The sequence below is a fragment of the Anguilla rostrata genome, unplaced genomic scaffold (genome assembly GCF_018555375.3).
Source record: "Anguilla rostrata isolate EN2019 unplaced genomic scaffold, ASM1855537v3 scaf0976, whole genome shotgun sequence".
NCBI lineage: Eukaryota > Metazoa > Chordata > Actinopteri > Anguilliformes > Anguillidae > Anguilla > Anguilla rostrata.
This window is the reverse complement of record NW_026986335.1, coordinates 1512-15504: the sequence shown is the minus strand read 5'-3', so window position 1 is coordinate 15504 and position 13993 is coordinate 1512. Positions and strand designations below refer to the sequence as shown.

General features: G+C 47.3%; 1 protein-coding gene across 1 annotated transcript; it reads right to left on the bottom strand.

The window, feature by feature from the left end:
- Nucleotides 1-8999: 8999 nt before the first annotated feature.
- LOC135246932 (interferon-induced very large GTPase 1-like) lies at nucleotides 9000-13733 on the bottom strand. Its single transcript, XM_064320204.1, is given in 2 exon segments — nucleotides 9000-12209; nucleotides 12211-13733. Coding segments are annotated over 2 exon segments (4383 nt in total). The 5' UTR covers nucleotides 13723-13733; the 3' UTR covers nucleotides 9000-9338.
- Between the last annotated feature and the right edge of the window lie 260 nt (nucleotides 13734-13993).

The window sequence follows — 13993 nt, the reverse complement described above, 5'->3', positions numbered from 1 at the left end:
TTTATGCTTTTGTCTTCATTATAAGCATAAAACATTGTCAAAAAGCGACATCGCTTTTTCAAAAACAGCAAAACAGTTGTAGTTTTTAATGACGTTCTGACCCCCAAAAGCTGTAAATCTCTTCCAGGAAAAGTAAACCGAAAATTTTAATATCACCTAAGGGTAAACTTAAGACGGTTGAAATGCATTACATTACATTACATTTATTTAGCAGATGTTCTCATTCAGAACGAGTCACAATGTAGGAAAACATAAGTGAGTTCTGATGTATAGAGAATTAGTGCCATACCTGACTAACATTTCAAGAAAAAAGAGAATATATACGACACCACTAAAGTGCAGACATCCTTAGAGGCCATGCAATAGGAATTTGTTAACCACTAAAGCAAATTAACTATAGCAAACAAGAACAGGAAAATGCTGATCCCCAACAGATACAGATTACATACATATCAAGCCTTAAAAGAGAAGTTTAAAACCAGAAAAATACCCGTTACAAAAGGTTTGAGTATTAGGGGTTGGGTATGGAAGAGAAGCAAATGTGCAGTCTGAGAAGGTTGATCTTCAATATGTGCATTGAGATTATTCTGTTTCAGTTGTGCCATCCTGAATGCTATTACTGTGGTTACCATTATCATTAGTATCTACTTCTGCACTATCACAATAGCTTCCTTTAAAACCTCAGATAAGGAATTAAGGTCAACAGTGTTTGATGCTTTGTTGGGGATTCAGCTGCAGAAGATATACAATTGGTTTCAAAAGTTTTTTTGTATCTTTATGCCACAATTTTAGATTTGTAATCAAACAATTCAATGTGGTTAAAGTATACTGTGGTAGGGTGGGCGTGGTTTTGCGTTGGCTGCAGAGAGAGAGTGGGCGGGGCGCCTCTCGGAACTCTGCGCCACAGCTGTTGGGGATTATTAATCAGCACTGATGGTTAATTGTTTGATTGATGGACAATGTGCTGATTACCTCGACAGTGAGCCTGGACGCTTAAAAGCCGGTCTACAGAGACAGAAGGGAACGGACTGGAGACGGAGGAAGAGCTGACGGACGGTCAGCAGTGAATTGTGTGTATACCGAACAGAAAGCCGCGTGGCGGCCGTAAAATAAAAAGACGCATTCGCGTCCAAAAATAAACTCTCATCTCTCTCATCTCTTAAACGAGCGGTGGCACTCAGCTTGCTACAGTGGTGGCCCGTGCGGGGGGACGGCAGGAAGAGAGAGAGAGAGGAGGTCAGAAATGGACCCAAACCGGAGCGAGACGGCACAGCCTCTCGTAGCGCTGGCGCGGATGCTGGAGGGGATGGCCCAAATGCAGGAGCGGCAGGCGGCCGTACACGCAGAGCAGATGGAGGCTCTGCGTGCACAAGCCTCCCTCCAGACACAGGCGCTGCGACAGCTGGCTGCCGCCGGGGAAACAAGCTCCCGGGACCCGCTGTCCCGATCCCCTCTCCGGATCCACCTACCCAAAATGATCGCCGACGATGACATCCAGGCATTCGTGGAGAGTTTTGAGGTGGCAGCGGAGGCGTGCCAGTGGCCCCACGAGGAGTGGGTAGTACACCTCCTGCAGCTCTTAACTGGGGAAAGCCCAACAGGCGGCGCATGGGCTGCCGCCCGGAGCCCGGGCGGATTATAAGACCGTGAAGAGGGCGATCCTAGACCGACTGGGCTGCAGCCCGGAGGATTACCGGCGCCGGTTCCGGACGGCGAACCTGGTGGCGGATGACCGTCCCTTCGCATACGCCCAAAGGCTAACCCACATGGCCCGGCGTTGGCTGCAACCGGAGATCCGGTCCGCCGGGGGCGTGGTGGAGCAGGTCATCCTGGAACAGTTCCTGGAAGGATTGCCGGAGGGAACGCCCAATTGGGTGCGCTGCCATCGCCCGACCAACCTAGAGGGGGCGGTCACGCTGGCGGAGGACCACCTAGCGCTATACCCCAGCTCCCAGCAGCAAGCACGGCCGGAACCGGCGCCCAGGAGGAGACCCCCTCCTCGTACTGGCCCCTCCCCTGTCCCCAGGGCTCTGCCCCCTCCCTTTCCTCAAACTAATCCCCCCTTTTTTCCGATTCCCTCTCCAGGTCCAGGCTCAGTGGCGGGGGGCTCCGGCTCGCAGAGGGCGCCTCAGACGCTCGGACCGGGGTGTTGGCGGTGCGGACAGCCGGGTCACCTGCGCCGCGATTGTCCACTTATGGAAGTGGGGCAGGTGGTCCAGGTGGTCGGGCTGCCCACTTCCGCTCCCGATCAGGAGGGAGCGTACTGCATCCCGGTAAGGGTGCAAGGGAGTGAACACCGGGCGCTGTTGGATTCGGGGGCTATGCAGTCCCTGATCCAGCAAAACCTGGTTCGAACCGAGGCATTGGTAAAGGCACCCTGGGTTTCCATTCGGTGTGTGCATGGAGATGTGCACAAGTATCCGGTAGTACCCGTGGAAATTTGTTACCAGGGAAAAACGCATATCGTGAAGGCTGCGGTTAGCTCCCGGCTTGCGCATCCCCTAATCTCGGGTACTGATTGGGCGGGGTTTAGGGAGATTTCTAGAAACATGCTGGGGGTGCGATCACGACCGATAGGGAAGTGTGACGTGTGTGCTGTTGACGGTGATGACGCAGGGTTGTCCGACACGGCCGGGGCGGGGAGGGACCCAGACGAGCCTCCGGTTGAGACTCCCCGGGGTCCTGTATTCCAACCCGCGGAGGATTTCCCACTCGAGCAGTCTCAGGACGACACCTTACGCTTTGCCTATGACCAAGTGATGCGTATTGATGGTCAGCAGGTGCGCCCCGATGCAGTACTCTCGCACCCTTATTTTTCTGTTATTAGGGACAGGTTGTATCGAGTGTGTTGTGACGCTCAGACCGGTGAAGAAACGACCCAGGCGGGACACTTAGGGTATGATAAGACACTACACCGTATAATAGCTCGGTTTTACTGGCCGGGCATTTGGGCGGACGTACGTCGGTGGTGTGCGTCCTGTCCCGAATGTCAATTAGTGAACGCCCCGGCCACCCCAAAAGCGCCTTTGCGCCCACTACCCTTAATAGAGGTTCCCTTTGATAGAATCGCTATGGACCTCATCGGGCCATTTGAACGGAGCACCCAGGGATACCGTTTCATGTTGGTCTTGGTGGATTATGCGACCCGGTATCCCGAAGCAGTGCTGTTGCGCAATATTTCAGCTAAGAGTGTTGCACAAGCTCTGTTTCAAATTTTCTCCCGCGTCGGAATCCTGAAAGAGATTCTGACTGACCAGGGCACTTCGTTTATGTCACATACACTAAATGAGCTATACGGATTACTGGGCGTTCGCTCTATTAGAACCAGTGTATACCATCCCCAAACAGATGGGCTTGCTGAGCGGTTTAATAGAACTCTGAAGTCCATGATTCGAAAGTTCATTCACGACGATAGCCGAAATTGGGATAAATGGTTAGTCCCTCTATTATTTGCAGTGCGGGAGGTTCCCCAGGCCTCCACGGGATTTTCTCCCTTTGAACTATTATTCGGTAGAAAACCTCGGGGAATATTGGACCTAGTTAAAGAAAGCTGGGAGGACGGTCCAAGCCCCAGCAAAAATGAGGTGCAATACGTCATGGACCTGCGAGCAAAACTCCATACACTGGGTTGGTTGTCACGGGACAATTTGCTCGAGGCTCAGGAACGTCAGCAGAGGCACTACAATAGAGGGACGAAACTACGACAATTCTCACCGGGAGATAAAGTCCTGGTATTACTTCCAACCTCCAGTACAAAATTACTCGCCAACTGGCAAGGGCCCTTCGTGGTCACACGACGAGTGGGGGAGGTTGACTATGAGGTGGAGCGTGCTGATAGAGAGGGAGCGAAACAGATTTATCACCTCAATTTATTAAAAGCATGGAAAGAAGTGGTGGCTGTTTCTCTGGTAACGGTGGATCAGGAGAGGGACGAACTGGGGCCGGAGGTAGCAAATTCAATCAATCAGACCCCACCCCTTTCAGATAGCCACCTCTCGCCAAGTCAGAGAGCAGACCTTGCCCTGTTGCAAAAACGGTTTACGGATGTGTTTTCTCCCCTACCAGGACGCACGAACCTCATACACCACCATATCGACACCCCCCCCGGGAGTAACGGTACGTTCCCGTCCCTATAGACTGCCGGAGCACAAAAAGAAATTGGTGCAGGCAGAAATAAAGGCCATGCTGGAGTTGGGTGTAATAGAGGAGTCCCACAGTGCCTGGAATAGCCCCATTGTGCTGGTAAGTAAGCCGGATGGCTCTATTCGGTTCTGTGTGGACTATAGGAAAGTGAATGCTGTGTCACATTTTGATGCCTATCCTTTGCCTAGGGTCGACGAACTCCTGGATCGGCTGGGCACGGCTCGTTTTTTTTCGACACTGGATCTGACTAAGGGCTATTGGCAGATTCCCTTGTCTGCAAAGTCCAAAGAGAAATCGGCTTTCTCCGCTCCGGACGGTTTGTACCAATTCCGAACACTTCCGTTTGGGTTGTTCGGGGCCCCAGCCACTTTCCAGCGCCTGATGGATCGGCTGCTGCGTCCGCATGCTGCGTATGCTGCTGCCTATCTGGATGACGTTATCATCCACAGTAGCAGCTGGGCGCAGCATATGCGGCATGTGGGGGCGGTGCTGGAGTCCTTGAGGCAGGCGGGGCTCACGGCTAACCCAAAGAATTGTGCGATTGGCCGAGCGGAGGTACGGTATTTGGTGGATAAAACCGTGGCGATTGCGACCTGTCCACGACCCAAGACGAAAAAAGAGGTGAGGAGGTTCTTGGGGTTGGCCGGCTACTATAGGCGGTTTATTCCGGCGTTTTCACAGCTGACCAGCCCCTTGACTGAGTTAACTCGCAAAGGTGCCTCAGATCCGGTCCAATGGACGGAGCCGTGCCAGCGAGCGTTTGAGAGGGTAAAGGAAGCCCTCTGCGGGGAGCCGTTCTTGTTCACCCCTAATTTCTCTCTTCCTTTTATCCTGCAGATCGATGCATCGGACAGAGGGCTGGGGGCTGTTTTGACCCAGCAGGTGGAGGGAGTCGACCGCCCGGTGCTGTACCTTAGCCGCAAACTATCCCAGCGGGAGGCGAGGTACAACACGGCAGAAAATGAGTGCCATCCGGTGGGCGGTCGGGTCCCTGCGCTACTACCTGCTGGGTCGCCCATTCACCCTCTGTTCGGACCACGCTCCCCTCCAATGGCTCCACCGCATGAAGGATACCAACCCGCGAATCACCCGTTGGTATCTGGCTCTACAGCCCTTTAATTTCAACGTGGTTCATAGGCCGGGGGCGCAGATGGTGGTGGCGGACTTCCTCTCTCGTCCCGAAGGGGGTGGGGGGGGGGCGGTCATCGGCCGGATGGCTCCCCGGCCTAAGTCGGGCGGTGGGGGTATGTGGTAGGGTGGGCATGGTTTTGCGTTGGCTGCAGAGAGAAACTAAAAGCGAAACTAAAAGCTAAACCAAAGAAGCTAAACCAAAGCTACGAGGCGCAGGTATACTGCTCAACACCACGGTGCATACACCAGATTTATGCCCGTCTAACCGATAACTAAAATAAATAAAAACAAATTTTCTCCGATAGTTTGGCTTAATCGCTTTAGTTTTTTTGGTCTCTGGCACAAATTTTCCGTTACATATGCTGAGGTCTGTACTTGTGGGAGTAGCTAAAGGGAGGGGGAACAACCAGGGTGGGGGGGGGGGGGGGGGCTTCAAATAGATCACGTGATTTCTCAGAAAGTCTTGGTGCTAGTTTCAGTGGCTGTGGGAGGCAGAAGTGGGAGGGGGGGGGGGGAGGTTGGGCATCAAATAGATCACGTGATTTCTCAGAAAGTCTCGTTGCTAGTTTCAGTGGCTGTGGGAGGCACCAGTGCTTCACCTTTATCTGTGCAAAGAGCAGGATGTGTGCAAGTTTCATGCTGCAGCGATCGTCTCTCTACAAAGAGCAGTTAAGCAGGATGCTTTTCTTGCCCATGGCACAAGCTAAACCCTCTAATGAGATAATGTCCATGTGCTTCTTACTGAACCAAAGTGCTCAATCAAAGACACAAGGGCTAAAAGTAAAGTAGGGGAGGGTGGGGAAATGATAGTTTTTGTATTTGACTCAATTCTTAAAATATTATGAGATATATAAATCATTTTTTACTACAAACAACCTACACCCCTTGGCTATGATTACACACCACAATGAAATCTCTGGGACATACGATTCATTAGCAATCTGACTGAAAGTACGGAGAGTGAGATGTTACATTTAACCCCGAGGTTGGGGTTAAGTGGTCCCACATCGGGTTTCATTGAGCTACGGTGAACATTCTTCATAAGGAGGAGGACAGAGATTTACAGTGTTCAATGTAATTTTAAAAAATGATTTTTTGAGGTATTAAGAGTTGTAAAAAAATAAAAAAATCAGTACAACCAGATGCCAGTAAATTTTATCAGATGTTTTCTTTTATCAAAACCGCCAGGGGTCTGTTGAGCCTGAATGAACTGGTTTAAATAGGGTTTTAAATGGAGGGTGTGAAGGCATGTGCATCTACTGCACAGCGGCAGATCCTGACCCAGTGAAAAACAAACATAATTCTCCCCCCCCCCCCTCTTTTTTCCCTTTGGTGTTTCTGTGGCGGAGAGCAGGTGAAGGAACAATTTGTGGGACAAAAAAAACAGCAGGGAGAGGAGAAAAAAGCAAAGATAGAGAATGCAAGAATAGAAGAGTAGAGTTTAGAGAAAGAGAGCAAGGGAGAGGGAGGGGTAGGCCTGATCTGTCACCTCAAATATTCTTCTGTGCAGATAAACCAGAATATTGTATTCATGTTCTGTATATGTATATATGATGTGTGTGTGTGCTTCATTAAAATATATAGATACTATAAAGATGCTTCCATCTTCAGAGGCATAAACCCCTCTGCATCTAGGCTTACACATATTAAGCCTGCTTCTCATTAAAGCATGGGGGTGATCAGTTAGAAAGGCAGTTGCTGCCACGTAATAAAATAATATAAGCTACCTTCCTCCATCGCTAGGCTATGTTGTAATATTGTCTGAGATGGCTGTCCTCTGTTGTAATAGTGCATATTAAATGTGCTGGGTGGTAGATTTACTGCATTCTCTGTTGTAATAGTGCATATTAAATGTGCTGGGTGGTAGATTTACTGCATTCTCTGTTGTAATAGTGCATATTAAATGTGCTGGGTGGTAGATTTACTGCATTCTCTGTTGTAATAGTGCATATTAAATGTGCTGGGTGGTAGATTTACTGCATTCTCTGTGTTAATAGTGCATATTAAATGTGCTGGGTGGTAGATTTACTTCATTCTCTGTTTGAGTTCATTGGATCTGGATTCTTGTAAATAGCACAAATCTCTTCAGAAGAAACTGGTGCCATTGAGAGGAAACAATGTTCCCATTATTGAATGATTTATTCCCCAAGGGACAGACTGATATCCCTGCTCCTTTCAGCAGCTCTGGGTTTGATTGGAAACACTTTCCTCCACTTTGTGAATGCATAACATACAAGTATGAGTGATTATGCATTTGCTTTGTAGTTCTGAAATGTGTGAAGACAGTGGAATCTGCTGAACGTCTTGGAGCAGCATTTGGGTTCCCTTCAGTTTGTTGGAGGAACAGTGTGGTGCCTCCTGTGTAAATTTCTGCTTTGATCTAATTTTTGGTCACTTTTAAAATGGCTGACTCAACTAACTCTTGGCCCCATAATGTGTTGAGTCCTGGTGTAGCACACCCTGTCTCTGACTCAAAGTGGACAGACTCCAGTGACTGAGTCCTGATGTAAATCCTGGTTGATTGTAAGACTAGAGGGTTCAAGCTTTCATCTTTTTTCCCCTTTCATTGATAAACATGGAAAGGTTTTTTTTTTTTTCCAGTTCAGGTAATTACATTTGACACAAGTGTAAATTGTGTATTTTCAGCTACCTGAGACAGAAGGTAAAGCCAGCAGCAGTGATGTGATATTAAATGGATTTACTTCCATCTAGTGGTAGAATGAAGGTACTGCCATTGCCTTCAGGCAGCTCAGTTGTTCAGGCAGTGAAGAAAATAAGGGACTGTTCATCAAGTTCAGATGAAATTAAACATTTATTTTGAATGTGATTATGCCATTTGTGCAAGTAATAAATGCTCAGACATGTCGTGAAATACATCAAGTGCAAAGAAGCAAAACAAATTTTGAATCCAGCATTCTAAAAAAGAAAAATAAACAGTCATCATGAAAGCTATAAGGGTGGCACAGTGGTGCAGTTCTGGGTTCGAATCCCTGGGCCTTTCTGTGTGGAGTTTGTATGTCCTTCCACAGTCCAAAGACATGTCGGCAGGCTAACTGGAGACTCTAAATTGCCCATAGGGATGAGTGGATGGTGTGTATGGCGACCTGTCCAGGGTGTATTCCTGCCTCTCGCCTAATGCATGCTGGGATAGGCTCCAGCAGCCCTCGCGTCCCTGACCAAGATAAGCAGGTATAGATAATGGATGGATGGGTGGCATATTTGGGCCTCAAAGTTTAATTTTCTTTTTTTTCAGGAACAGTGAATTTCTATATTAAGGCTTATAGTGATAACAACAACCCTTTTAACATTGTAACAAGAAATCATGTGACTAAAATATTTGAGTATGGATGGATGAAAGCTATGCTATTGTGTAAACAGATTATCGAGGCACTTAATAATGTATGACTTCAAACAGCCAAGCTAGCGGTGATGAAGAGCTGATAATATTACCAATAACACATGAAGGTTATGTGCTTTATTAATAGAAAAGACTTATTATAAGAAGCATAGAAAAAACACATAAAATGTAATTTGTATTTTTGTTAAAACTATTCTTTTTTATACAGAGAAGGTCTCAAAATTAAACAAACTTAAAATATCTCAGCCTAGTTATTGTCCCTGATTGTGCATCCAAACAATGGAATAATGAACAAAGCTCAGCCATGCTAACTCAGACAGTGTGTATAGATAAAAGCTGCATAGGTTATGATAGAGGTAACATCACCTTTTAGCATGTATATGGTTTTATATGTATAATGACTGGTTGATGGTATTATCTGTATTTGAGTGTCAGAGACAGTTCAGTGAAGGCTGCAAAAATGCAGGAATGTATGTATCAGTAATTATCTCTCTTTCTAAACATCAGTGATGATTTAATTTAATGCCCCCTTTTTGAAATGTGCTTTTTTTTTTTTTAACCTATGGCCCTTACTTTCATAGGATTCCACTTGGTTGGTGCACTTTTTGCGATTAGCCATGATATGTGTGAGTAGGCTATTAATTAATGCCACTCAGAAAATACATTTTCAACCTGACTGACACAGGGGCCATATAATCCATTTAATTTAATCTCCTTCTGTTTGCATCTGGAAGGATTCCTCCAGGCTTTTCATGGCTTTGTCTTGGGTTATATCTCTCCAAACGTGGGGAATGTCAGCTGGCTTAGCATCATATTCCTTGGCAAACTGCTCATTAAACCTGTTGAAGACATACTTCCAGTAGTCTGAGGCCTGGATGCTGGTGTCAGGCTGGATGCGCCAGTCAGGGTAAATGCTTTGATAGTCCTTGTATGGATGCCATTTCCCCTCTGTTTCTCTTGACCTGAACCTTGCCTCACTGGCAACACTGGTAGAGCAGATGTCACACACCAATTTACAGGAGGCCTCATATCTGTATCTCCCGATCCCCTCAGGACGGTGAATGGAAGCAAAGTGCTCTGTGTGGTATTTGCCGCCTGCTTCACATGGGGTCTTGCAGAAGGGACACTGCCTCCCACAGCCAAACACCCTGTTAAACAGCTCCTTCTGTGGCTGAAAGGGCAGTGAGGTCAGCCTGGCCCTCACATCCCCACCCATCTGAAACTCTGCAGTAAAGGACTGCTCCATTTCATCCACAACCACCTTCAGACACCGAGAAAAGTCTTCTGGCTTGGCAGTGTTTAAGGCCAGGACAGCCATGAGGGCGTCTTTGGGGATGGCAAGCTCCTGTAGGTCACTACAGATATCCTGAATGAACTGCTGAATGTTCTGGTCCCCCTCACCCCTTCCTGTCACTCTTTCATTGGCCTTCATCTCTGCATTCTTAATGGCTTCCTTTAATCGTATAACTATCACCATCATGTGCTTAATCTCAATGTTCCTCAGGCCATCTGCCTCAGAGAACTGCTTCACCATCTGCTCAAATATCCAGTCCTGCACAAAGCTCTTGTAGTTTCTTATGTAATTCACAAATTTCTCGATGTCATTATCTGAAAGCAGCTGTTTGAGGACTGAGAACTGGAAGAAGGATCGAGTGCTGAAATCAAAGGCTTTCTTCCCTCTCAACACTTCATCCACAAGGTCAGGGCCTAGAGACTTGGTGATGTATTCCTTCACCGCAGGTGCAAGATAGTTGCAGGTGAACTCCTTTGCTTTCTTCTGACACTTGTCTCTTTTACTGAACAGGTCCTTAAAGTCAGTGCAGTACTGTTGCTTGGACTGCTCCAGACAGTGACGGGGATCATTTGTATGGATAAAATCCAAATGCATTTTTAGAAACTCTCGTGCTGCATGTCCACAGATGTTGATCTTCAGGCTGACCTGAAACTCAGCAGTTGTTTCCAGATCCCTGTGCTTGTCCAGGTTTTCATCTATTATATGAAACAAGTCAATCATGTATGTGTTATGGTAATCAGACCTAGTTCTCACTTGTTCAGCTACAAACTGCCTGCTGCACTCAATGATGTAATCAACCATCTTCTGTGTCTTTATCTTCCACTCATCTTCAAACAATTTGTCCCATTCCTTTTTAAATGTTTCTTTACTCTTCACTTTGAATGGCTCTCTTCCACAGTCAGACAAGTTGCCCACTTTGGACAGCATTTCACTTACTGAGCTGCCTTTCATCTCTAAGTTAACCCGTAGCTGGTGTTGGATATCTTGGACAATATCTTGTTTTTCCAGGCCAGAGAACTTTAGTTCTGCCACAGTGTCATTCCACATCTGTTCAAATTCATCCCCCAGCTGTTGATCTGACAGAACTTTACTTTTCCTGCATTTCTCCACCAGGTCCAGAACCTTTTGCTCCATTACAGCTGTATGATTTTTCTTGATGTTCTCTAACCTGAACATGCCCTTTCTGATCTCCACAGCTGCCTCTAGCTTGTTTTGTACAGAGTTCTCTGTCTCCTTCCGATTAGTTTTGGCTGAGTTGATAAATTCCTCCTTGTACTTCTCTACTAAGTGAATGTGTCCTTCAGACCTCTTGTAGAATTCAGCGAGGTTGTCCAAAAAGAGCTTTTCCCCTTCAGTGAGTTCTAGGGAGGCCTCACATTTCAGGCTGCGCAGTAAGTCATCCACCTTTGAGGATGGCTGAATCTGTCCTGCTATTGTGCCAAAGTTTGACACCTTTGTCTCAGCTTGGCTTAACCAGGAGTACATGCTCTTCGTGAAGGCCCACTCCAATTTGTTGAACTCAGTGCAAAGCTGAGTATAAGCTTCAGCCACAAGGCTGTTGCGGAAACTAAAGATGAAGTTCTCATACTTCACTGCCTCCCACAAACTCTTGGTCCATTCAAGGAACTCAGTGAATGTGTGTGGCAAGCTCTTTCCAGATTTGTGTTGCTGAAACGTCTCAATCACACTCCTTTTGAACAGATTCACAGCCTCACTGTAGCCAACATTCACCGGTGCCATGGGAGGGTTGCCATGCCAGAGCCCTGGGATGTACCAGTTGTTTCTCTCTGGATCATACTCCATGACATCAGTAAATTTTTTGTTGTTTCCCCTTTTTTCCATCTTAGCTGCTGCTTGGGTCATCTCATTCAGCTGCTCCAGCAGAAGCTTCCTGTCTCTCATGTTCTTGTCATGGGCAGAGATGTCTGGTACATTCTGGTGCACAAACTGACAGCAGGGTTTTCTCCCAACTTCTTTCATGCACAGGAAGGCGTGCACTACAATCTGCAGGATGTCCTTCATCTCTGTGCAGTTCTCCATGGCGATGTTGATGACTGTGATGTCACTCAGCCCTACCACCAGAGTGGCCAGTTCATTATCATGCTCATAACTATCATCCAGCTGGGCCAACTCTTGTGACTTCAACCCTTCAGTGTCAATAACCATGATATAATCACAACCAAGCTGCTTTTTAAATTCCTCTTTCACTCTGATGAGAAGCATGAAGGCCCCTCTTGTGCACCTGCCACTACTGACGACAAACTGGACCCCGAACATGGTCCAGTCCAACATGGGTGGAATTCCCAGTGCTCTGCACCCCCAGTACAGTGACCACCCGGATCTTACTTTTATACTGTGTTAGTTGATGGAGTTCCTTCAGAACCTGAGTTACCCACCGCAGAGGAATGTTGGATGCATCTCCATCCACCAGCTCCAGAGGAAAGCCTTCCTGCAGCAGCTCAGCACACAGACGTGGCAGGCGCTGAATCTGAGGGGTGTGGCCTTTGGGGTGTGAGCAGGCCGTTTCATACAGCTGACCCATTTCCCGCAGGAAGTGCTCTGTCCCCAAGGAGCAACTGCAGATCTTCCTGTCCAACTCTGCAATGAGCTCCTTGTTTTCAAGAGAATTCTGACACTGTTCCTTGTACTCCGCCCAAAAGAGTGGAAGGCTTTTGCGTGACAGGTTGTCCAGGTTGATCCTCAGCCACTTGAGGAAATACTTGCGCTTCTCTGTGGAACCGGACATTGCTTTGATGAAACGGGCCATAGACTCTGAGATCTTGTGAGCCCTCTGCTGTGCTCTGAGCTGCTGTTTCTGTTCTGCAAGCTCGTTCCTGTAAACTTCAATGTTTTTCTCCCCAGCATTTTTCATCCTGCACTCTTCCCTCTCCAGTTTGGCCAGCTGTTTCCATGCAGTCCCTTGCAAGGGCAGCTCTTTCTCCTTGAAGCTCGGTATATCAGAAATCCTTTTTGTGATTTCATCAGCCTTCTGCTTTCCATTCTTACAGCAGTCACAATCTTCATCAACATGGATTCCAAGCTCATGGGCAACATCAGACATCCGTTCAACACTCATTTTGATCATGTTTCCCTTTAAAATTCCACTGATACCCAAACGCAGGGTTTTGATGAATTCTGTATCATTCATCTGCGGACCCTTTATGATGATGTTACTGGGATTTAGCTCTAACTCAGAAACACATCTGCTGAAATCATCTTTATTGAAGCTCTTGCTCTGTGAATTGATGAACCAGAACCAATGATCTTTCAGGTGCTGGGAGTCCAGAAATTTGTATTCAGACCCAAAATCATCACAAAACACAAATACGGCAGCAGAGTTGTGACAAAGGAAAGCGTACTGAGTTTCAAAGTCCCTGAGGTTCCCACGGAGGTTAGCTATAGCCAGTGGCTCAGAGAAGATGTCAATGTTTCTCTTCCCACTGGGCAGATACCAGCTGATCTCCACCAGCCCATTGGAAATCTTCCTTGGGGTGTTACCGCACTCCATGTTTTTGTGAACAAAGGTGTCGTGGTACTGCTGAGGGTTGCTGAGAAGCTGGTTCAGGATCTGAGACTTGGACAAGCTGCTGTTTCCCAGCCTCACAAAAGAGACCACGGGGAGCTTAGAGAGAACAATGCTCTCCTCTACAAACCCGCTTGGGTCTGTCAAAGAGTGCGGCTTGTACTTTATCACAATATCACTCATGGACCAGAGCATTAAAGTGCACTGCTGTGTATCACACTTAGGAAGCAGCAGAGGGACAGATAACTGGCACATGGACATTTTCAAAACCATCTCCTGCTGGAGAAAGCCATCTGAGCAGAAAAAAACAGCAGTTATGAGGTCCAGAGGGTTCACTCTGTTGCTACAGCCCTGTGGATTGTACAGGGTGTCCATTGAGCTTTCCAGGTTCTGGGAAGTCATGTCCTGTTTTGAGGCGCACCTCACGCTCTTAGCAGCCACATTCACCATCATCAGCTTCCTCAGGAAACAGATATCAGAGACTGGATGTTTTCATCAGTTGAAGCTCTCATATCCATATCATATTTTCATATCCAGCACCTTG